The following is a 26,044-nucleotide window of genomic DNA, read 5'->3' on the forward strand; positions in this document are numbered from 1 at the left end:
AGGAGGATAGAACCGGTCAAAACGTGATGCAAAACCAAAAAAAACCAGACTTTTGACACCTCAGAGCTTCGTTTTGCAATATTTCAGTCCCAAGAAGAGCTACAAACATCACATTTGGTGCAATTTTTAGATTTTTTCATGATTTTTCCAACAACATTATTCATTTTGTCGTTATTATTACCCTGAGGAGGATAGAACCGGTCAAAACGTGATGAAAAACTAAAAAAAACCAGACTTTTGACACTTTAGCTTAATTTTGCAATATTTCAGTCCCAAGAAGAGCTACCAACATCACATTTGGTGCAATTTTTAGATTTTTTCATGCTTTTTCCAATAAAACATTCCATTTTGTCGTTACTATCACCCTGAGGAGGTTAAAAGCAGCAAAACGTGTGCAAAACCCCAACAACTTGAATTTTGACACTTTAGGTTTACTTTGCAATATGAAGAGTTACAAAGATCATATCTAGTGCAATTTTTGAAGTTTTTTTATGATTTTTCCAACAACGTTTTTCATTTTGTCGTTACTATTACCCTGAGGAGGATAGAACCGGTCAAAACGTGATGAAAAACTAAAAAAAACCAGACTTTTGACACTTTAGCTTCATTTTGCAATATTTCAGTCCCAAGAAGAGCTACAAACATCACATTTAGTGCAATTTTTAGATTTTTTCATGCTTTTTTCAATAAAACATTCCATTTTGTCGTTACTATCACCCTGAGGAGGTTAAAAGCAGCAAAACGTGTGCAAAACCCCAACAACTTGAATTTTGACACTTTAGGTTTACTTTGCAATATGAAGAGTTACAAAGATCATATCTAGTGCAATTTTTAGAGTTTTTTACGATTTTTCTAATGAAGTTTTTCATTTTGTCGTTACTATCACCCTGAGGAGGATAGAACCGGTCAAAACGTGATGCAAAACTAAAAAAAAAACAGACTTTTGACACTTTAGCTTCATTTTGCAATATTTCAGTCCCAAGAAGAGCTACAAACATCACATTTGGTGCAATTTTTAGATTTTTTCATGCTTTTTCCAATAACTGATTCCATTTTGTCGTTACTATTACCCTGAGGAGGTTAAAAGCAGTCAAAACGTGTGCAACACTCCAACAACCTGAATTTTGACACTTCAGGTTTACTTTACAATATGAAGAGTTACAAAGATTATATCTAGTGCAATTTTTAGAGTTTTTTATGATTTTTATAATAAAGTTTTTCATTTTGTCGTTACTATCACCCTGAGGAGGATAGAACCGGTCAAAACGTGATGCAAAACCAAAAAAAAACAGACTTTTGACACTTTTTAGCTTCAATTTGCAATATTTCAGTCCCAAGAAGAGCTACAAACATCACATTTAGTGTAATTTTTAGATTTTTTCAATAACGTATTCCATTTTGTCGTTACTATTACCCTGAGGAGGATACAACCGGTCAAAACGTGATGCAAAACTAAAAAAAAAAACGATTTTTGACACTTAAGCTTCATTTTTCTCATCTGGATCACATCCAGTGCAATTTTTTGATTTTTTCATGCTTTTTTCAATAACATATTCCATTTAGTTATGCATATTACTCTGAAGAGGTGAAAAGCGGTCAAAACGTGTGCAAACCTGAATTTTCACAGTTTACTTTGCAATATTTGTAATTTTGTATTTATAACTCTTTATGGTGCTTCAGGGTAATTCTTAGAATTTTTCATGCTTTGTTTAGTATTGAAAATTACTATTTAATCTGCTTGTAACTTTAGCTAGTTTCTTGATATTGAATTGATATTCAAGATTAGTCATTTTTAGGTTAAAATTTCTGATCTAATTCAAGACCTGCTTGACGTCATTTAAAATAAGTAAAATAAAGACTTTACCATCATAATTCTAAACTAAACAGACTGACTTGACGGGTTTACCATGCACACCTCTCATGTGGACTTTCAAAGGGGTGGCCTGGGTGAATCCTTTACCGCACTCGTGACATTCAAAAGGTCTCTGACCAGTGTGGGTGCGCACGTGCTGCTTCAAAAAATCGCTTCTCGTGAAAGCCTTGTCGCAGTACTGGCAACTGTACGGTTTCACGCCTAAAAATTTGAAATATAACCGCCTGCCTGTTTTCCCTTAAAAGTACACGCGTATTTTTAAAGTCCACAGTTTAGGTATTGTTGCCAACATAAGCACCACAATTTTATAAAAAGTGCTGATGAATTAATGGTGGATCCAACTGTCACTGTCTTTTAAGTCAACATAAATCTGTGATGAAAACAACATAACCTCAACTTTCCACCAAGCCTCAGAGCTGATGGATTTGTTGATTTCATGTTGGAAGTCAATTTTGACCAATCACAATGTAAGCTTTTTTGAGGTTATGTATTAGCCTTTCCGGCATTTCTTATTGTTTGTTGATTAAACAAACAAAAATAATGTTGCCAACCAGCTTAACAGTTCCAACGCAATCTCAACAAAATCATTCTCTGACGTCATTCATCACAACTTAATGTTGACTTTAAAAATACGCGTAAACTTAACGTACCTGCGTGAATTTTCAGGTGATCTTTTAAACTGTGCCGCCATCTGAACTCTTGTCCGCAAATGTCGCAAACTTGAGGCGTTAGATTGTGAAGCAGTCTGACGTGACGTTCCTGGCTGATTTTCCTATCGAACATTTTGCCGCACAACTGACAAGGATATTCGCCAGTTTCGCCGTGGACGTTTTCCATGTGACGTTTCACGTGCCCTAAACAACACACAAACGTTACAGTTTCGCTTAAGCTTGGTTCACGTGAATCCGGAACATTCGCGGAATGCGGACAGCGGAAAATGCCAGAAGTTTGAAAAGACAGTCAGCAACAAAATCGCCTGTAAAACCCACTTGGAATGAGAAAATGACAGTTTTAAGCACATTTTTGGAATCCTCATTAAATTTCTTATCCAATAACCTAAAAAAAATCACAAAATTCGGTACAGTCGGGGAGAAAAGTGGTGTCAAAGTTTGAACTGGCAGAAACACAGTTTGAAAGGACAGTCAAGGACAAAATCGCCTGTAAAACCCATTTGTGGTGTGAAAATGACAGTTTTAAGCACATTTTTGGAATCCTTATTAAATTTCCTATCCAATAGTCTAAAAAACACTAAAAAATCGAGTATAGTCAGTTAGAAAAACAGTGTCAAAGTTTGAACTAACAGAAACACAGTTTGAAAAGACAGTCAAGGACAAAATCGCCTGTAAAATCCACCTGTAGTGTGAAAATGATAGTTTTAAGCACATTTTTGGAATCCTTATTATTTCCTATCCAATAGCCTAAAAAAACACTACCAAATTGAGTACAGTCAGAGAGAAAAACAGTGTCAAAATTTGAACTAACAGAAACATAGTTTGAAAGGACAGTCAAGGACAAAATCGCCTGTAAAACCCACTTGTAGTGTGAAAATGATAGTTTTAAGCACATTTTTGGAATCCTCATTAAATTTCCTATCCAATAGTCTAAAAAAACACTAAAAAATCGAGTATAGTCAGTTAGAAAAACAGTGTCAAAGTTTGAACTGCTAGAAACACAGTTTGAAAGGACAGTCAAGGACAAAATCGCCTGTAAAACCCATTTGTGGTGTGAAAATTACAGTTTTAAGCACATTTTTGGAATCCTCATTAAATTTCCTATCCAATAGCCTAAAAAAATATCACTAAATTCGGTACAGTCAGGGAGAAAAGTGCTGCCAAAGTATGAAAACACAGTCAGCGACAAAATCGTTTGTTAAACTCACTTAGAGTGAGAAAATGACAGTTTTAAACACATTTTTGGAATCCTCATTAAATTTCCTATCTATTAACCTAAAAAAACACTACCAAATTGAGTACAGTCAGAGAGAAAAACAGTGTCAAAGTTTGAACTAACAGAAACACAGTTTGAAAGAACAGTCAAGGACAAAATCGTCTGTAAAACCCATTTATGGTGTGAAAATGACAGTTTTAAGCACATTTTTGGAATCCTCATTAAATTTCCTATCCAATAGTCTAAAAAAACACTAAAAAATCGAGTATAGTCAGTTAGAAAAACAGTGTCAAAATTTGAACTGCTAGAAACACAGTTTGAAAGGACAGTCAAGGACAAAATCGCCTGTAAAGCCCATTTGTGGTGTGAAAATGACAGTTTTAAGCACATTTTTGGAATCCTCATTAAATTTCCTATCCAATAGTCTAAAAAAACACTAAAAAATCGAGTACAGTCAGAGAGAAAAACAGTGTCAAAGTTTGAACTAACAGAAACATAGTTTGAAAGGACAATCAAGGACAAAATCGCCTGTAAAACCCATTTGTGGTGTGAAAATGACAGTTTTAAGCACATTTTTGGAATCCTCATTAAATTTCCTATCCAATAGTCTAAAAAAACACAAAAAAATCGAGTATAGTCAGTTAGGAAAACAGTGTCAAAGTTTGAACTGCTAGAAACACAGTTTGAAAGAACAGTCAAGGACAAAATCGCCCGTAAAACCCATTTGTGGTGTAAAAATGACAGTTTTAAGCACATTTTTGGAATCCTCATTAAATTTCCTATCTATTAACCTAAAAAACACTACCAAATTGAGTACAGTCAGAGAGAAAAACAGTGTCAAAGTTTGAACTAACAGAAACATAGTTTGAAAGGACAGTCAAGGACAAAATCGCCTGTAAAACCCATTTGTGGTGTGAAAATGACAGTTTTAAGCACATTTTTGGAATCCTCATTAAATTTCCTATCCAATAGTCTAAAAAAACACTAAAAAATCGAGTATAGTCAGTTAGAAAAACAGTGTCAAAGTTTGAACTGCTAGAAACACAGTTTGAAAGGACAGTCAAGGACAAAATCGCCTGTAAAACCCATTTGTGGTGTGAAAATGACAGTTTTAAGCACATTTTTGGATTCCTCATTAAATTTCCTAATTCATTCCGCACCCCGCGCTCCTTTATAATTCCGGATACACGAGAACCGAGCTTTAGAAATACGTTTTCACAAACCTTTAGTCAAATCCTTGCCGCAAACAAAACAAATAGTCCGCTGCTTTTCGGTTTGGTGGCGATTTTTCACGTGCTGCACATAATCAGCGTTACAAACGAATCCCTGATTGCACTCCTCACAGTGCACCACAAACTCTTTGAGATGTCTTCTGCGATGCAACTGCAGATTTTTGGACCGTTTAAACTTCTTGTTGCAGTGATCGCACTCGAACAAGTACGGCAATGCTTCGTGGACCTGAAGGTGGCTTTTCAAACCGTAATTTGAACCGAAACTTTTGTCGCAATGCGGACATTTAAACAATCTCAACATGCTGTTTAAATGATAGTGAATGTGTCGTTTCAGGTAACGCTTGTTTGCGAACACTTTTAAACACTCATTGCACTGGAAGTTTTTTACGGACAAATCTGGACTTTGAGGCTTTATCACCACCTGGCATATGGTGCTTGGTAACCTACAAGTTTAGTTGTGATTAATGTGAAACATTGGTTTTTTTAATACTTGTAATGTCAGAGTGATGAGGGTAGGGAATTTTCGAAAAACAGCAACATTTAAGAGTGTTTAATTCGTTTATGTTGACTCAAAGATTTCCGCGAACTAAACGTCATACTGCACTCATTACATTCGAACGGTTTGCGTCCTGAATGTAAATTCATGTGCCCTTCAAACACGTTTTTGCGTATGAAACACTTTCCGCACTCTGCGCAAGTGTACGGTGCCACGCCACTTTCGGGATGCCTGCGCAGATGACATTTCAGGAAACCGTTCATCAAGAAGCGTTTTCCGCAATACGGACACTCGAACGGTTTCTCGTCGTTGTGGATTTTCAGGTGCAATTCCAATCCTCGTACCGAACGAAATATTTTCCCGCACACCTGACACTGTTTGGTGGCGTTTTCGTTGTGCCATTCCTGGTTGTGTCGTTTGAGATTGTGGTAAAACTTTCCGCACGGTTCGCACTTTTCCAGAGCATCAGCGCGATCGATACGGTGTCTTCGCATGTGTCCCCATAAGCTTTGCTTATCCTGCAGGCTTTTACCGCACTGGGTGCATATGCAACGGTCTGTCGAATGTTTTTCCATGTGGTGCACTAAAGTGGACTGTCTGAAAAATGATTGGTCGCATTTGGTGCACCGGAACGGTTTGCTACTGGACAAATGGTCTCTGAAGTGCAATATCGATCCGGCTACCGTAAGGTGTTCCTTGTCGCACACCGGACACCCTATTTTACCACCATCTGTCACTCTACCGTGCACTGAGAGCCAGTGTTCGTTCCTGGTTTGTCGATTGTCAAATTTGCGTTTACAGAAATAACATTCCACACATTTTCTTCTTCCTTTTGGCTTCAAGTAATCTTCGTCACTTTGGTTGGGAGAGACGACAATAACGATGGAATTGGACTCATCGCCTAACGAAAATTTGATTTCATCCTCTTGATCACCGTCTACGATTACTTCAATATTTGACATCCTAAAAATCAACATTTTTAACACGTTCACAGTCTAAATGCTTCTAGAGCAGTTTCAAAAGTTTCTAAAACCGTCTACATGATTTCAAACGCTTTGAAAGCAGTCTAGAACCTTAAACTGTCCAAACACCTTCCAAATCCTCCTCAAGTAGTCTAAAAAGGTTTTAAAACACTACAGAAATGCTTCTAAAGCAGTCAAAATGCTTTTAGAACACTCTAAAGGCTTCCAAATGATCTTCACCCAGTCTACAAGCTCTCAAAACATTTCCAGACAGTTTAAAGAGTCTGTATGCTTCTAAAGCGGTTTAAAAGCTTCTATGAGTTTCTAGAATCGTTCACAAGTTTTCAAATAGTTTAAAAAAGCAGTCCGAAAACCTTCAATGATTTTTAAACTCTCCAGAATCCTTGCAAATGCTTCTAAAGTAGTCTAAAAAGACTTCAAAATGAAAACACAGTCAGCGACAAAATCGTCTGTTAAACTCACTTGGAGTGAGAAAATGACAGTTTTAAGCACATTTTTGGAATCCTCATTAAATTTCCTATCCAATAGTCTAAAAAAACACTAAAAAATCGAGTATAGTCAGTTAGAAAAACAGTATCAAAATTTGAACTAACAGAAACACAGTTTGAAAGGACAGTCAAGGACAAAATCGCCTGTAAAACCCATTTGTGGTGTGAAAATGACAGTTTTAAGCACATTTTTGGAATCCTCATTAAATTTCCTATCCAATAGTCTAAAAAAACACTAAAAAATTGAGTACAGTCAGAGAGAAAAACAGTGTCAAGTTTGAACTAACAGAAACACAGTTTGAAATAACAGTCAAGGACAAAATCGCCTGTAAAACCCATTTGTGGTGTGAAAATGACAGTTTTAAGCACATTTTTGGAATCCTCATTAAATTTCCTATTTATTAACCTAAAAAAACACTACCAAATTGAGTACAGTCAGAGAGAAAAACAGTGTCAAAGTTTGAACTAACAGAAACACAGTTTGAAAGGACAGTCAAGGACAAAATCGCCTGTAAAACCCATTTGTGGTGTGAAAATGACAGTTTTAAGCACATTTTTGGAATCCCCATTAAATTTCCTATCCAATAGTCTAAAAAAACACTAAAAAATCGAGTATAGTCAGTTAGAAAAACAGTGTCAAAATTTGAACTGCTAGAAACACAGTTTGAAAGCACAGTCAAGGACAAAATCGCCTGTAAAACCCATTTGTGGTGTGAAAATGACAGTTTTAAGCACATTTTTGGAATCCTCATTAAATTTCCTATCCAATAGTTTAAAAAAAACACTAAAAAATCGAGTATAGTCAGAGAGAAAAACAGTGTCAAGTTTGAACTAACAGAAACACAGTTTGAAAGGACAGTCATGGACAAAATCGCCTGTAAAACCCACTTGGAATGAGAAAATGACAGTTTTAAGCACATTTTTGGAATCCTCATTAAATTTCCTATCCAATAGTCTAAAAAAACACAAAAAAATCGAGTATAGTCAGTTAGAAAAACAGTGTCAAAATTTGAACTGCTAGAAACACAGTTTGTAAGGACAGTCAAGGACAAAATCGCCTGTAAAACCCATTTGTAGTGTGAAAATGACAGTTTTAAGCACATTTTTGGAATCCTCATTAAATTTCCTATTTATTAACCTAAAAAAACACTACCAAATTGAGTACAGTCAGAGAGAAAAACAGTGTCAAAGTTTGAACTAACAGAAACACAGTTTGAAAGGACAGTCAAGGACAAAATCGCCTGTAAAACCCATTTGTGGTGTGAAAATGACAGTTTTAAGCACATTTTTGGAATCCCCATTTAATTTCCTATCCAATAGTCTAAAAAAACACTAAAAAATCGAGTATAGTCAGTTAGAAAAACAGTGTCAAAATTTGAACTGCTAGAAACACAGTTTGAAAGCACAGTCAAGGACAAAATCGCCTGTAAAACCCATTTGTGGTGTGAAAATGACAGTTTTAAGCACATTTTTGGAATCCCCATTAAATTTCCTATCCAATAGTCTAAAAAAACACTCAAAAATCGAGTATAGTCAGTTAGAAAAACAGTGTCAAAATTTGAACTGCTAGAAATACAGTTTGAAAGGACAGTCAAGGACAAAATCGCCTGTAAAACCCACTTGTATTAACACTATTCCGTCCAAAATACTACAGAAACTCCAAAATGCTTCTAAAGCAGTCGAAAGTCTTTCGAAACAGTCTAGAAGATTCTAAATGCTCTTCAACTAGTCTCTAGAAGCTCTAGAAGATTTCAAAACACTCTAAAAGCTTTTCCAAATGCCTCTAAAGCAGTCGGAAGTCCTTCGAAACAGTCTAGAAGCTCCCAAAAGTTTTCAAAACAGTCTAAAAGCTTCAAAAACATTCTAGAACTGTCTCAGAATTTCCAAATTCCTCTAAAGCATTCCAGAACCTTCAGGATACACTTTAAGCTCTCCAAAACCCTTTCAAATGATCCCCAAGTAGTTCAAAAAAATTCCCTGATCTCTGAAAGAGTTTTGAGCTTTTTCAATGCTTTTTTTCAAGTTTTTAGTACTTTTTAATCAGTGATTGCTTTTTTTATTGCCATCAACCACCAGTTTGTGCACTTTTCGTCTGTGTATGTTCAGTCTTTGCCTGGAAGCGAACGAATTCAAACACAAATCGCAAGCAAACGGTTTCTCGCCCGAATGTCCGCGCATGTGCACCACCAGCGACGGTTTCTGCGTGTACCGTTTACCGCACACGTTGCACACGAACGGTTTTTCGCCCGTGTGGCTGCGCACGTGCAACGTCAAATGTTGTTTGCGCACGAAACTTTTTCCGCACCCCTCGTAGGTGCATCGGTGCGGTTTTTCGCCCTTGTGACGCATCGTGTGCAATTTCAGGTCGAAATTGTGCCAAAACTTTTGCCCGCACAAATCGCACACGTAATTGGCCGTGCACTCCGTGCGGTGCACCCTGTAGTGACGCTGAATGCTCGCGTAGGATTTGTTGCACACCATACACTCGGTGGATTTGATTGGTTTGGATGATTGGTGACGTAGTTGGTGTCTTCGCAAATAACTGGCTGCGGCAAATCTTTTGCCGCACTGGTCGCAGAAAAAGTTGCGTTCGTGCGCCTGTAGGTGGAGTTCCAAATATTTGCGATTCGTTACGGTTGTGAGACACAGAGGGCAGTTCAAGTTACTCAACGAGTCGTGTATGGTTTTTACGTGAAGCACCAAAGATGATTTCTTTTTAAAGTGTTTTCCGCAAGTGAAGCACTTCAAACTGCAAAGTAAAACAAAGCAGTAATTGCATTCAAATCAAAAAAACAGGGTGGTCCAGTTTTATGTCATTTTTGTCTGTCAAAAAAATCGTTTTTTGCTACAACTGTCAGACTGAATTACTTGTTGTCGTGAATGACATTTCATTCAAAAAATGTCGAAACTAACTTTACCTGGCTTATTGCAATTACTTTAAAATGTTTCAAAAGGATCAAAATCTGGTCATCTGGGAGGTTTACGAGTTAATTTTGACACTGAAAATAGTCAAAAATGTTGTTAAATGTACTAATTTTTGCTGACTGAATTTTTTAGACTATAGGTAATGTAAAAGTGAACCAAATTTGTACTGAATAGTCTAAAAACTTGTCAATTACTGCTAGGAATAATCTTAAAATTCGTTTTTTCAGACTATAACAGTCCAAATTAAATTTTCGAACCAATTCAATTCTAAAAATTAGTTTTCAAGACTAGTATCTTAGCATTTAGTGCCAAAATTTGTTTTTTCATTTCTAAATAGTCTGAAACTGGATTTTTTACTCTTACAACACTAAAAACAGTCCAATTTAGAAGTTTTTAGTAAGAAATACTCCAATTTTTTGCACTGATGAGTATAGAAGTCAATTTAATAATCGAGAAGCTTGAAATGACATTTTCAAGACTATGGACAGTGTACAAACTGGCTTTCAGGTCTGATAAGTCAAAAACTTAGTGAAAATAGTCTTAAAACTCGATTTTTTACCCTTACAACACAAAAAACAGTCTAATTTAGAAGTTTTTAGTAAGAAATACTCCAATTTTTTGCACCCATGAGTATAGAAGTCAATTTAATAATCGAGAAGCTTGAAATGACATTTTCAAGACTATGGACAGTGTACAAACTGGCTTTCAAGCCTGATAAGTCAAAAACTTAGTGAAAATAGTCTTAAAACTCGATTTTTTACTCTTACAACACTAAAAACTGTCCAATTTAGAAGTTTTTAGTAAGAAATACTCCAATTTTTTGCACCAATAAGTATAAAAGTCAATTTAATAATGGAGAAGCTTGAAATGACATTTTCAAGACTGTGGACAGTGTACAAATTGGTTGTTAAGCCTGATAAGTCAAAAACTTAGTGAAGATAGTCTTAAAACTCAGAAGAAGATAGTCTTGAAACACTTTTTAGTGTCCAAATCAATGTTCAAGGTTTAAATGTGTGAATTTGTATTAAAAAATTCGAAAAAAAGTAGTTTTTCATGTCTACAAGTCAATTTATGTAAAAACTGACTACTCAGACAGTTTTTAAGCCTCTCAAGTCAATTTTCAAAAGGAAAAATCCGGGAAACTATGAAAACTGACTACAAACATATTTTTTAAGCTTCCTAAGACAATTTTTAAGTTAGATTGGGTTGGTTTTTGGATAAGCAAAGTTTCAAATCAGAAATTTCTAAGAGATACTTTTTTTTTCACACTAAAACAAGGAAATTAAAAAAAACTGTCATTTTTGAAAAATATACAGTGATGTAGAAAAAAAGACAAAACAACGAAAACAATCTCCCTGTATCTACGCCACTGGACAATTTTGACAAACCTCCAACTAATAATCAGAGAAATATGTCCAGCAATGTCAATGTCACGTGAGCGTAATCAGGGAAATGGAAACATTCATTGGCTCACAAGTCAGAAAACGTCATAGTCACGTGAACATTCAACCAATGAAAAGTTTCAGATCCAAACGCGTTATGATTCAAAAGTCACGTGACCTCCATGTGATTTTATAAAAAGGGTGTCACGTGATTTTTTTCATCGCAACGAGTTCTGACAGTTAGAGCAAAAAAAAATTAAACTGAACTTTGAAAGACTGATGTATCTTCGTTATTCAGGAAAATTACATAATGCATGTCAACTTATTTTTTGATGGTGAATTATGGTGATTTAAAACTGAACCACCCTGTACAATAAGTAAGGATGTGGGAAGTAAGAATGTAAAAAATACTGAATTAAAGTCTTAAATTTAATTAATATCTTCAGTTGTCCAAACATTTGTACTGGACTTCAGGTGAATGTCTTAGTTTTCGGGACAGCGTGTTGACCACGAATATGCGCAGTCAGATACTTTCGTCCCGTGAAAGCTTTCGAACAAAACTGACACTGAAACGGCCTTTCTCCAGTGTGCACGTTAGCGTGGTGTTCGTACAGACTTTTCTTGATAAAAGTTTTACCGCACTCCACGCACTCAAACGGTTTCACGTTACTTTCCGGATGGGTTCGCAAATGTTGCCGCAGAAACGTGTTCAAAATGAACGCTTTGCCGCAAAACTCGCACACAAACGGTTTCTCGCCCCTGTGCACCATAACGTGAAACTTCAATCCGTCTTTACCCCTAAAAAACTTGCCGCAATATTCGCATTTGTAGTTTTGCCCGTCGTTTTCGTGTACCGCCTTAAAGTGCCTTTTCAAATCCGAGAAGGATTTCTGACACAATTGACACTGTTCCGGAGGAGGTCGTTTGTAATCGGGATCGTGTAATTTCATGTGATTTCTCATGTTGCCCTTATCAGAAATTCTAGCCCCGCAAACGTCACACACGTGTTTCTTACCGTAGTGCTTTGAATCGATGTGTTTGTTTAGGTAAAAATTGTTGAGAAAACCTTTGCCACACCGCTCGCAAAACACCTCGAATTGTTTCAAATGGCGTTTGCGATGCATTTCCAAGTTGCGTTTGTTCGTGAACATTTTGTCGCACAAATCACAAGGCAGTTTCACCAACTCCTCCTCACCGTGCAAAGTTTTAAAATGATAATCCAACACCCTTTGGTGTTTGAAGGTTTTACCGCACGCGGTGCACTGTAGAGGACGCTCGTCGCTGTGCACTATCATGTGTTTTTTCAGGCTGAACTCTCCCAAAAACGCTTTGCCGCACACCTCGCACTTTACTCGATACTGTTTGGAGTGTCGGTTTCGATGGACCACGCAATTTCGTTTGTTGCTGAAAATTTTACCGCAAATATCGCACGGGAAATTCTCCGGTTGTCCGTGAACCGTGCGCTCGTGATAGTCCAAAACTCTTTTGTGTTTAAAGGTTTTCTGGCAAACTGGACACTGCCACGGACGAACGGAACTGTGAACGATCAGGTGGTTTTTCAGTTTGCACCGTTGCTGGAACGGTTTCGAACAGTACGGACATTGATAACCTTCTTCCGATTTCAACACGGTAACCGTCTGGCCATCTACGAACTGAAAAGATGCTGAATCCTCTGTCTGATTTTGGGATTTGACTTTATTCAGCATTTTGTACTTTTTGTCCATCCCTAACCTACAAAATACACTGTTTAGTACAGGGTGTCTCATTATAAATGGCCCCCCCTTTATGATTTTAGAGATAAAAATGTTTATTCAAAAGTTGTAGAATTTGTTCTAAATATTCGAACGCAAACTACTTAAATTGTGTGACAGACTAAACTTAGGTTTTTTTAAATAGAACACCCTGTATATTATTCAACTGTTGAATAGGGCACATCGAGACGATTTCAACGATATACGGTTTGTTGGATTTATCTGTAATACTCTTCTTAAAAAATGAGAAAAAGTAAATTTTTCAAACCACCCTGTGACCGTTAATTCAAAACCAATCAGCTGCGCAACACTCTGGTTAAACGTCAATAACTCGGTTATTTGACAAGTGACAGTAAAAGTGATTAGAAATAAAATTGTAGCGGATATTTCAAGGTTTCCAAAAATGCTATTAAATCAAGTGATCGAGTTCACCGTTCGGCCGCTAGAGGGCGTCAAAGTTGACCGTTAATTCAAAACCAATCAGCTGCGCAACACTCGATTTAAACATCAATAACTCGGTTATATGACAAGTGACAGTAAAAGTGATTAGAAATAAAATTGTAGCGGATATTTCAAGGTTTCTAAAAATGCTATTAAATCAAGTGATCGAGTTCACCGTTTGGCCGCTAGAGGGCGTCAAAGTTGACCGTTAATTCAAAACCAACCAACTGCGCAACACTCTGGTTAAACGTCAATAACTCGGTTATATGACAAGTGACAGTAAAAGTGATTAGAAATAAAATTGTAGCGGATATTTCAAGGTTTCTAAAAATGCTATTAAATCAAGTGATCGAGTTCACCGTTTGGCCGCTAGAGGGCGTCAAAGTTGACCGTTAATTCAAAACCAACCAACTGCGCAACACTCTGGTTAAACGTCAATAACTCGGTTATTTGACAAGTGACAGTAAAAGTGATTAGAAATAAAATTGTAGCGGATATTTCAAGGTTTCCAAAAATGCTATTAAATCAAGTGATCGAGTTAACCGTTTGGTCGCTAGAGGGCGTCAAATTTGACCGTTAATTCAAAACCAATAAGCTGCGCAGCACTCGGTTTAAACGTCAATAACTCGGTTATCTGACAAGTGACAGTAAAAGTGATTAGAAATAAAATTGTAGCGGATATTCCAAGGTTTCCAAAAATGCTATTAAAGCAAGTGATCGAGTTCACCGTTCGGCCGCTAGAGGGCGTCAAACTTGACCGTTAATTCAAAACCAATCATCTAATAACTGGGTTATTTGACAAGTGACAGTAAAAGTGATGTTTTAAAAAACAATCCGAGGTTTCCAAAAATACCATTAACCCCCATTTGCACCGTCGTTTTGTAAACCGAGCTTAATTTAAGCGCGGGTCAGACTGTGACAGTACAGGTGAAAAAAGTCACACTCTAAGCCACACTTAACTTCTATGCTTAAAGTACGACGGTGCAAATGGCGGTAAATCAGGTGATCGAGTTCACCGTTTGGCCGCTAGAGGGCGTCAAAGTTGACCGTTAATTCAAAACCAACCAACTGCGCAACACTCTGGTTAAACGTCAATAACTCGGTTATTTGACAAGTGACAGTAAAAGTGATTAGAAATAAAATTGTAGAGAACATTCCGAGGTTTCCAAAAATACTATTAAATCAAGTGATCGAGTTAAACGTTTGGCCGCTAGAGGGCGTCAAAGTTGACCGTTAATTCAAAACCAATAAGGTATATATCAGCTAATAATAACTAGGTTATTTGACAAGTGACAGTAAAAGTCATTAGAAATAAAATTGTAGAGAACATTTCGAGGTTTCCAAAAATTCCATTAAATCAAGTTATTACACATGAAGTAATTAGAATTAATAAAAACCGACTGGATTACCAAAGCAATCGAAAAGTTCCAACAAACCATACATCGTTGAAATCTCTATTCAACAGTTGAATAATAAACAGGGTGTTCCATTAAAAAAAAAAACATAACTTTAGTCTGTCACACTTTTTTGGGACTTTCTAAAATCATAAACAGAAAAGATAAAGGGGGGACCGTTTAAAATGGGACACCCTGTCCTACCAATAATGTAAGCAACCAAAACACCCAGTCATTAGATACGCTGGTTATGTTCAAAATTTTTATTAAAAACCTCCAGTTTACCCACTAAAATGAGCAAATTCTTTAACACAAATCTTCGGTTTAACTTTGTTACAACCGGACGTGGAAGGAGTCGAGACAGAAAGTGTCTCTGGTTCTGTCTCCAACACAGAAGAAGAATCATCGTTCTCACTCACAACAACTTTTTTGTTTGCTTTCGTTTTCCGTATTCGTTTTACGTGCTTTTCGTCTGTGGAACCTCTGAGTTGATGCCTTTTGGCGTCTTTTTGAGCCACCGCCAAAAACTTGGCATACTCACTTTCATAGCCCGTAGTCGGGTCAGTTCGTTTCTTGCTTTCAGTATCATCGGTCACCGTTCCAAAACTGGTGATCACGGGCATTACAATCGGTTCCTCCGGCTTTTTGACCGGAAACACTTAAAACGAACTTAAAAGATGAACAACACTTTAATTGATCAACTTACCATTGCTGCAATGATGCCGTCGACACAATAGTTGACTTTTGAAAACCTGACCGCACGCTTGACACAAGAAAGTATTGAGAGTGCCATGCATCTTTCTTCGATGACGAAACAAAGCCTTTTCCCCACGAAATGTTTTGTCACACGGCTCACAAATGTATAAATAGGCCAGATTGTTGGATCTCAACAAGTGGCTGACGATGTGCTGCTTTAAGTCGAAACGTTTCGTGAATTTTCTCACACAGTAACAACAGTGATAACCCCATTCGTTTTTTGGAATCACTACCAATTGGTTGTGGTGATCGCGAAACTTGAAGTTACATTCCTCTTCCATACTGTCTTCAGGTTCGCCTTTTTTCATAATTCTGTACTTAATTTGAGCTCTCCTAGAAAGAATATTTATTAATTTTATATATTTTTGTGGATGATTTCACCTTGCTGAAATCCTTCCATGACTGCACCAATTTTACTCTAGCACACTAAACTCTTCTGAACAAGAAAACTTAATACAAAAACAGTGTATTTGAAGTAAATTACAAATGGTGGGAAGCAAAATGTTCCCGATAAGCGGCAGAGTTGTTCAAACTCTTACCGCAAAAAGCGCAATCAACTTTAGAATCTACGATAACGTCGTCATTTTGGGAGACTTGCGCGAATTTCTTCACGAAGATTTTCTGTTTTGTTGGAACTAAAGGCTGGGACGATTCCTGATGGTTGGAAGATCCAAGTGCCGGTTCCGGATCCACTATGGTGATGATTTCTACGTCATTAACTGCCCTGTCTTCTTGGGGCTTTTTAACCTTTTTGGTGTTGTGGGTTAAAAACTTGGCGTATTCACTCTCGTATTGGCTGGTAGGTTTTTTAGTGACATCTTCGGTGACCGTACCGAAACTAGTAATCACCGGCATGACGAAACTGTCGGTAGTAGTGGTGGTTGGTGGTTTAGTCAGTTTGGGTACTAGAGTAGCTGGGATCATTCCCACTGATTGAGGGTTCTGGGATTTGACTTCTTTAGCGTTCGGAAGGACCACGTAATACGTTTTTGACGGATCCAAAGTGGATATATTCACCATAGACTGTTGAACTGAATGAGAAGGCAGTGTGGGGTTTAGTATTAGTGGTGGTGGTGCTGTTGATGTGGCCGGAGTTGGTTGATTGGTTTGAATTGAATGAAGCATGTAACTAGTGGAAGTTGATGGTTGTGTTGTTTGATTCGGGTAAAGCAAATTGGAAGTTGGTACTTTCCCGCCCAACATTTGAGTGATCTGACTGGTTGTTTCAATTTTGTTAAATTCCTTGGTGGACTCGGTGCTTTCTTCATCGTCTTCTATACATATAGAAGCTTCCGCTGCTTCTTTTTTATCCAGCATATTGTGCAAAGATTTATGTTTTTCCAACGCTTTTTTGGAGGCAAACACGTCATAGCACACGTCACAATCGAAGATGGGAATAATTCCGGTTATCGGATTGGCTGGATCCGACAGGGATACCGTATTCACAGGCTTTTCAGTTTTTTTCTCTCTCTCTGACTTATTACTATGAACTGTTACGTAGTGACGTTTCAGCTTGTAACAGTCATCGAACGTGGATGAACACTTTTCACATCTGTACGACAATTTCACGGTATTATCCATGCTGTGCTGGATTAGGTGTACTATAAAACCACCTTTAGTGTTGAAAAATCGGGCGCAACGTTTACAAAAATACTTGCACCGATACTGAGTGTGCACGTGCGCTTTCACTTCCAATTGATCAAGAAAATTTGCATCACAAGTGATACACTTGTAGTTACTTTCCACCGGAGCTTCCTTGCTTTTGCTAGTCTTCTCCTCTTCCTCGTTCTCGTCTTGATGGACCAATTTGTGCGCCTCCAATTCTCGACTGCTCAAAAACTTCTCGAAACAAACGTAGCAACTATAACGTTTTTGACGTCTGTCTGTTGTTTTAGGGTTTTGCACTTGGGTTTTCGTAAAGTCAGTAAGTATTATTCGGCACTCTTTGGAAAAGTGTGTTTTTAGAAAGTCTGCTTTTTCAAATAAATTCATACGGTTAAACCTACAAAAAAAAGTTATATTAGAATTTTACTCTGAGGAGATGGAAAAGAATACAAAATTAGATGGAAACACAATATAAGTTAAGTAAATCTTGTATTACAGCAAGCTTACACAAACACTACTCAAAAACCTTCCCACTTACAGGGAGAACTTATAACCTAACTAACTAATTTTGTGAATAAAAGTGTTACTCATCCATCTCAGTAACCTCAATGAGCCTAACAGTTTCCGTGGGTTTTTTAACTTTCTTGTGAGTATCCCGATGTTTTCTGAAATAGTACTCGTCAGCAAAACTCCTTCCGCACACCTCGCAAGTGTGCCTCACTCCCATGTGACGATTTCTGTAGTGGTTCCGATACTCTCTCACCGTGTAGAAACCCTTATTGCACTGATCGCACTTGTGCCTAAACTGATCCAGATGGCGCATCACGTGTTCTTTGACGTTTTTCTCGTACATGAACGTGCGGAAACAGAAGTGACAGATGGCCCTATCTGGGTGCTCGAGCAGGTAGTGTTCGCGAAAAGCGCTGTTTGACGGGAAGGAACAAGAGCACACGTCGCAACCGTTTACGTAACACTTGCCCTTTTCGATGTGACGGAAAAAGCCAAATTTATTGATAAACAACTGTTCGCATCGTTGACATTTGTAGTGAATGTCGGTCAGTTCTTCGTTCGGTTCCATCACTATGTACTCGGTGGCGGAAAAGTCAGGAACTTGGTGTCGTCTGCGCAGAGGAGTAGCACGTGGTTTAGGGCTGGGATACTGGCGCTTCGCGCCAGTCTCGGATTGTACATATCCGTGCTCCATGTTAACCAGTTGGCCAGGTTTTAACAACTTCTTTTTCTTTTGTTTTTTAATTTTCTCCAAAGCACTTTCCTCTTCTTCTTCTTCTTCTTCGATAATTTCTTCATCAGGGAAGACGTCATCCAAATTTTGATCCGACTCGTCCATGATGTACACCATATCAGTGCCGTCTGGTTGACGCACCTCCACCAAATGCTGACCTGCCTTCATAACAATCAACTCTTCACCTTCCGAACTCTGCTGTTCCTCGTACAAAATGTCGTAATCTAGCTTGTGCACTTCGTGGTGATCGTACAAATCGTCTGCTTCGCTAAACGTTTTATTACATTTGCAGCAGGTCAGTTTTTTTGCGTACAAGTTTAAGTGTTTTTTAATGAAATCGTTTTTGGTGGAAAATATACTGGAACAAATTCCGCACTCGTACTGCTCGATCGGTCCCTCGTCTGCCGAAATATCCAACTGTTCCTTATCGATAATCAAATCGTTCCTAAAAATTTACAAAATTAGTTTCTGATAATATAATAACTGAAAAACTTCAGGTAAAACGGTCTGCAATGCATTCCAATCTGAAGACTGTTCTTAAAATCTATCTAGTCTATTTGGTGCGTATTCTTGAAACGAGGGAAGGGAATTATCAAGACCTGTAGATGCAGGGAGATAAATATGTATTGTTGCAGAACATTATGCAGGGAAAGATACAGGGGAAGAAGACGTATCTCTTGGTTGAATAACCTGAGAGGATGGTATAAGTGTAGTTCCACTGAGTTGTTTAGAGCTGCAGCATCGAAAGTGAGAATAGCCATGATGATTGCCAACCTTCTGAGAGGAGATGGCACTTAAAGAAGAAGAAGTAGAATGTGACAGGAACCTGATCATTGTCAACTTCTTCTGTCACATTCTATCAACACTTGCTTTCAAGAATAAGCCCCAGGTCTATTTAACTTCTGTCTGCTCCCTAGTCCCATCATTTCTAATGAGTCACAATGATACATTTAAATGATTTAAATAAGAGACATATACAATTAACAAAATCCTTTGTATTTAAACTTTAAATTGCTACTTTAGGTTAGCTCAATGCTGACGTTTTCTATCGCGGTAAGTGTCTCTAGATTGTCGTCTTGTTCGGTCTATAGGAGAACGTGAATAACGCCTTCTGAATCTGTTTACAGGAGAACGCGATCTACGTCGTCTATCTGAACGAGAACGATCACGTTCTTGATCTGATTTCGACGTGGTATTCCCATACCAGTCGTGGTAAAGCTCACGCTGAGAATAATCCACATGATCCAAGTAAGACTCTTCATCCTTCATTATTCCCGACACATTTTCAACATCAGGTTCAGAATTATAAACACTCTGTACGGTGTTCTCCTCTTCTGATCTGACCACTCTGTACTTGGAATTATTGGCAACAATCGAACTTTGGTAAAAATCACTCTTTGACTCTTCCAACATCTTCTCCAACATGTGACACTTTTGGTGGTCATCGAATGCTAACATTGATAAGAAAGTCTTGCTACATTGATGACACTCCAGCTCGAGTGATGAATGATCCATAGATTGTACTGGAAAATTTGCTAGTACTGAATTAGTTGTCTTTACTGGTTGTACAACTCTGTTTTGCATATTTTTGCCTTTTGGCGCAGAATCTCCATTTTTAACCTTCTCCCATCTTTTGTGACTGTTTTTAGGCAAATTGGCAAACTTTTCTTTCAAATGATGCTGCAAGTGGGCTGATATCATTGATGTTTGTATGTGCGTGTTACACTGGGGACATTTACGGGTTTCGTTACTGATCGAGTAATGCATTGATGTTTTGTGTGCCCTAAAGGCAGCAGAATCTTTGAAAATTTTAGCGCAAAACTCACACGTGAGTTTTGCGTCTTGTTTAGGTAAACGCGGTATGGTAACTGTATGTCCTTGCACGTGACTAAGGAATGTTTCTTCATCATCAAAAATAACTTCCCGACACAAATTACATTCAAACGGGATGTTAAACAGCAACGAGTGCACGGAATAGCAGTGCAACTTGTAGGGAGTTGAAGCATTAAACACCAAAGGGCAAAGTTTGCAAGGCAACCGAATGTTACCCACAATAGTGTGAAGTCTATAATGAATTAACAGTTCGATCACACTGGAAACTTTCTTAGAACACAAATCACACTGCAACTGCTGGTTTTTGTGTTCCAAATAGTGTTTCAGTAATTCAGAGAGCTGATCCACTCCTTTGCAGCAACGCTCACAATAATAACGCATTTCGTTGGGGTATTTGGCTGCATTACGTTCTTCGTAAACCTTGAAATCTTCCCTTGAACAAAACCGTTTCGTATGCAGAATGAGATCCACTAAGTTACGACCCACAATGTATTCACAACAGGAACACCGAAAGCGATGATTAATGTTTCTGACCTCAAACATGTGTTTGTGCAGTTTGGCAAAGGTGGTGAAAAACTTTCCGCATTTGTTGCAGTAAAATTTTGTCACCAAATCCGATCTGGAATCGTCTATGTCAGGTTTTGGTGTTCCACTTTTCAAAGGTGTACTTCTGGAAATATTACAATAATATAACGTACATTTATAATACATCAAAACCACTCTTCAAAGATTATGAGATTTAATGAAACTTCCATATATGGATGGCACTATCATTTTAATTATAATTTTTAATAATTTTTTCTTAGATAAAGTGACCAGTGAATTGCAAATTCTGGAACATCTACACTGGGGTGTGATATAAGTAGAGTAGAATTTTATTTAATCTACTATATTCTAGGTGTCGGACATTCTATGCACCAAGAGCTAGAAAGCCAAAATATGACGAAAATTGGAGACCTTTAAGAGGTGCCAAACTGATTTGCAAATATCCTATATACAGAGTGTCCCATAAGTAATTGTAAAATAATCCAATTACATACATGCATCCCACAGAATACTTTAATTGCAAATAACTCGAAAACTATTGATCTTAGGGATACCAACAAGGTATACCGTTTTTGTTTAGAACATATTGGTGAACAGATATTCGGATTCCAGTTGTCACTAAAGCAAATTATTTACCACAATCTGGCTTAAAACTGAGTTGATAATCAAATTTGTCACCCTCAAAGGGCACTAAATTCATAATTTCAGAAGTTATTTGAAAAATACTATTTTAAAGAAATAACTTTGACCCCCTTAGGTAAGTTGTGGTAAATCAATATTTTGACCCAATAAATATACCATTAAGTTATTTACCATTTTCAATCTAATATTTGGGGTAACCAATCCAGTTACAGGCATTTCTAAACGTTTTCAAACTGGAGAAGCTGCCTACAATAAAACCTTCACTTTGCAGGGCTGAACATGTCCATAAATTGGTCAGAAAATATATGATTTTGCAAATTGGTCACTGTTTGACAAGTCTATATTATTTCCTGTCATTTGTAGGTACATTTTTAGGTGTTAAAACTAGGACGTACTATTTCAAACAACAAAATTGTTGTACTCGTAAAAAGTGAGTGAAAAATGTTTTCTGCATAAGTGGCACTGTTCATTTGCTTTCTAATTTTGTATCCTTCGCATATTTATGGCTCTAGTTTTCAATCAAAAAGGATACACATAAGTTAGCCCTAACGATAACACTCGGTTAGTAATGTAACATAATTGGTAAAAACAACACTTACCTTTGACTGACTTGCATGTACTGCGTATTTTAAACAATCCCACAGTACAGACAATTAATTTAAATCCAAAAAAAGGTTTATAATAAAAAGGATACATCATACTGGATGGTGATAAGCTTAGGCTCTCCCATTTCAAACTATTCCCAAAAAAAACTGTCCGTTTGACCCTACAAACTAATGGCACAAAACAGGAAGCAAACTTGGGGCTAGTTGTTAAACTAATTTGCGAAAAATAAGGCTTTATAACAAACCATGAAGGTAAATATAAATATATATTTTCATTTTTGAGGTTAAGGATGGAACGTTTGACGTTTCCTCCGTCACTGTCATTGCTGTCAAGGGTTGGCAGTGTTGCGCGCTTGTGAGCGGCGTTGCCAAACGCTGCACAACAAAAGTTTTGGTTTTGCATCTGTTTTTCAATGATATTAACTGTTAAGTGGTAATAGTTTCTTAATTCTTGGTAACGTAACGTAATAGAGCATATTACGCTACAAAGTATAAAATACAAGTTATGGATAAACATTTGAGGTTTTTTTCATTCCTTCCCATGGTTCATCAGGATGAGCCCTAGCAAAATGTACTTTAACCGAGCCGTACTGAGTAAACCCTTTCTGACATATTGGACATAAATACGGTCGTTCCTTGGTATGGACCACCAAATGACATCTCAACAGTTTTCTGGTCATAAACGCTTTACGGCAATAGTGACATAAAAACGGTTTTTCCCCCGTGTGGATGCGCACGTGGTCCCTCAAACTAGTGGCGGATCGCAGCTCTTTATTGCACACATTGCACTGGTACTTTTTCTGGGCGTCCACGTGACTAGATCTAATATGCACCTTAAAAGTACTTTAAGTAAAGCGCGAACTAAATGTATAACAAATTCACCTTTAAAGAAATGGGATGATGCAACACTTTATCACAGTGAGGACAAGGATGGAGCGGTTTCTGATCGTTGTGAGTGGGCAAGTGCCACTTTAACGACGCTTTACTTCGATAAGACTTTAAACAGCCTGTTATAGGACATGGAAACGTTTCGATCGGTTCATCATCGTCAGTTCGATGCGTGGTTTTTAAATGCTTCTTAAGACTGTGCATAGCGACGAAACCTTTTCCGCACACATCGCAAAAAACTGAGTACTCATTAGTGTGGATTGCTCTTTTGTGCAGATCGACGGATATTTTACTCGAGCACATTTTACCGCAAATGTCGCAGGGTAATTTACCTTCGCCCCTATGCACCGCAGCCAAATGTTTTTTCAAATACCAGTTAGTTTTAAAACGTTTTCCGCATTCAGGACATTGTTGTTGGACTTGATTGTGTTTAGTGCGCACGTGCGCCCTCATTAATGAACTATCTACAGTTTGCTGGCATGTTTCGCATTTTAGTTGTACCGTCAATCCTTTGCAGCGCAATTCGTGTCTGCGCATCGTCTCTGGATAAGTGTACGCGTTGTCGCAGTTTGAACATTGATATTTTGGTGATCTGGAACGCAATCTGACAATAAAAAATAAAACTTTCTATTCTTTGTTTTACCCGTCTGGTGTGTGCTTGTTCATGTGCGTTGATAAATAGGATTTAGTTTGGAATTTTTTCAGGCACACGTCGCACTGGAAGGGATGTATTTTGTCGTGAACGGTTGCAGTGTGCCTGTTCAAACATGCGCGATTGTAAAAACCTGTATCACATTGCTGACATTTGAATCGAAACGCTTTCGTGTGTAAACTGGCCTGGTGTGCTGCCAAGTTTCTTTTCCTAACAAATTCCTTATTGCAATGCATACAGGCCATTTTCTTAGACTCCACTTGTATAATTAGTATTTCCCTAAAAAGTTAATGAATATCCAATTCTCGTTTGACAGTTCATTAAGTGATTGTTTAAGAACAAAACCTTCATTCCAGTATAGTCAACTGGATGCCAGAAATGATAGTTGTCGTGCAACATCTGGTGACATCTGTACTCAACTCTATGAGTTAGAAAGTACAGATGGCGTTCCCACCATTTTCAACCAATCAGATCGGTGTTGATGGTGCTGTTCCTAGATTTAGGAACGCCCTCTGTACTTTCTAACTCATAGAGTTGAGTACAGATGTCACCAGATGTTGCACAACAACTATCATTAAGTGATACTATATTATTTCTTATTACTAAACAGTTAAAGGACATTAATCCTGAGGATGGCAATTCCGTACGTGTACGGTTACACTACCTCGTTGAGTAAACTTTTTCGGGCACAACCAACATCCGAACGGTTTTTCTTTGGTGTGCACCACTTGGTGGGTTTTCAGTTGTATATTGGTACGAAAAAGTTGGTTGCAGTGCTGACAAGCAAACGGTTTCTCTCCGGTGTGCACTCGGATGTGGTGGCGCAAACTCATCTTCGTAGTCACCTTCACGGAACAGAAATCGCATTGAAACACTGGCCGGGGCTTTTCGTGGTGCTTGAGCACGTGCTCCCTCAAACGGTACGGATGCTGAAACTCACTAGTACACGAACTGCACTGGTACGTGACACCAGAGTGTTTGGATTTGACGTGGAACCTAAAAATCTAGATGTGGACCCCATGGTAGAGCATACAAAAATTCGCACCTGAGAGTGGGTTTCCTGTTAAAACTCATTTGACAACCGGGAAACTCGCATTGAAACTTTGAATTAGATTTAGTGTGTGTTTTTATGTGCTGGTTCAATTCACCGTGGCATACGTATCGTTTACCGCATTGCTCACAGCAGTACCGGTAATCGTTCAAATGTGCTTTGCGCTTGTGGATTTCCAGGTTTAGCTTGCTCAGGAAAGAATTACCGCACGTGTCGCATGCGAATTTACTGAAAGAGCTGTACACTATCAAGTGGAACGCGATCTGACCACACTTACATGCCCATTTTGCGTCGATTATGCCGGGATACGTGAAGAGTAAAGTATTTTCGTTTGAAGAATTTTTTGCCACATTCGGGGCAAAGAAACTGAATTTGCCTAAAATTAGAAACAATACTAGTAGTAATAGCTGTAATCTAACTCCATGATAAGGAATCATGCTCCCGACAAAGATGGATGTAATGTAATTTAAAAGTTAGTTACAACATATCAGGTGAGAGGATAGTCATGTGACTTTGATTTGACACTTCGAAAAAGAAGAAATGTCAAATCTATTAGTAGTTTATTTCAACCGTCAAAAGACATCCTGTCATGTATCTTCAAATGGACGTCTCTGGATTGTTTGGTGGTGAAGGATTTCTGACAAATCAAACAGACGAACGGTTTGACGTTGTCGTGGGTGCGCGCGTGCACTTTGAGATTGTAGGCGAGCTTGAAGGCTTTCCCGCAGGTCGGGCACTTGTGCCTGGCCTCGTCCGCGTGACACCTCAAATGTTTCTTCATTCCCCACGCCAACTTGAACCGTTTGTCGCACAGCGCGCACTCGAAATTGCGCTCGTTTCGGTGCGTGGTCAGGTGCCTGGACAGATTCATGACGGCCGCGCCGCACACGTTGCATATTTTCGAAATGGCGTTGCGATAATGTTTGCGCGTGCGGTGAGTGGTCATGTGACCTTTCATGCGTCCTAACGCAACCGGTTTCGAACACGCCGCGCACTCGATCGTTTCGTCTTTGTGACGTTGACGTTGATGCGCGACCACCGCGTTCTGGCTGCGGAACGTTTGCTGACAGAACGCGCAGGCAAATTGACGTTTATCCCTACAGGTGTCAAATTGGTGATTCCTGCAACGTAATTACACAGATGATTCAAATATCACAAATATCAAAGACAATAATTTTAAAGAAAACTTTGTAATGTAGTAAAATTTATTGATCGTAGCATCAACTGTCAATCGTCCTTCTTATATGACTTTTTTCGTGATGATTTCTCGACTGTTTGGTGGTGAACGTTTTCGTACAATACTGACACCCGTACGGTTTTACCGTTTCGTGACTTCTCCGATGCACTTTCAAATTGTAGGCGGTTTTGAAG

The 26,044-nt window shown here is 38.1% G+C and overlaps 3 protein-coding genes across 3 annotated transcripts in view; all 3 read right to left on the minus strand.

Moving 5' to 3' along the window:
* Positions 1-26,044, minus strand: part of LOC145734371 (uncharacterized) — a 49,947-nt gene that overhangs the window by 15,428 nt on the left and 8,475 nt on the right. The window contains exons 4-6 of the mRNA XM_081987652.1: positions 4,984-5,435; positions 2,524-2,727; positions 1,916-2,074 (exon numbers count right to left, since the gene is read on the minus strand). Coding sequence (XP_081843778.1) covers positions 1,916-2,074; positions 2,524-2,727; positions 4,984-5,435 — 815 coding nt within the window. The remainder of the gene's footprint in view (positions 1-1,915; positions 2,075-2,523; positions 2,728-4,983; positions 5,436-26,044) is intronic.
* LOC145734721 (uncharacterized) lies at positions 19,434-22,108 on the minus strand. Its single transcript, XM_081988300.1, has 2 exons — positions 22,077-22,108; positions 19,434-20,959 (listed from the first exon to the last, which is right to left on the minus strand). Exons 1-2 carry the CDS (start codon positions 22,091-22,093, stop codon positions 19,486-19,488), a joined length of 1,491 nt encoding a protein of 496 aa, XP_081844426.1. The 5' UTR covers positions 22,094-22,108; the 3' UTR covers positions 19,434-19,485.
* Positions 22,336-24,808, minus strand: LOC145734727 (uncharacterized). The gene is made up of 5 exons (XM_081988312.1): positions 24,668-24,808; positions 24,287-24,618; positions 23,614-23,901; positions 22,965-23,562; positions 22,336-22,915 (listed from the first exon to the last, which is right to left on the minus strand). Exons 2-5 carry the CDS (start codon positions 24,487-24,489, stop codon positions 22,586-22,588), a joined length of 1,419 nt encoding a protein of 472 aa, XP_081844438.1. The 5' UTR covers positions 24,490-24,618; positions 24,668-24,808; the 3' UTR covers positions 22,336-22,585.

This window comes from Ips typographus, linkage group LG10, assembly GCF_016097725.1.
Source record: "Ips typographus isolate SLU linkage group LG10, UJ_Ityp_2.0, whole genome shotgun sequence".
Classification (NCBI taxonomy): domain Eukaryota; kingdom Metazoa; phylum Arthropoda; class Insecta; order Coleoptera; family Curculionidae; genus Ips; species Ips typographus.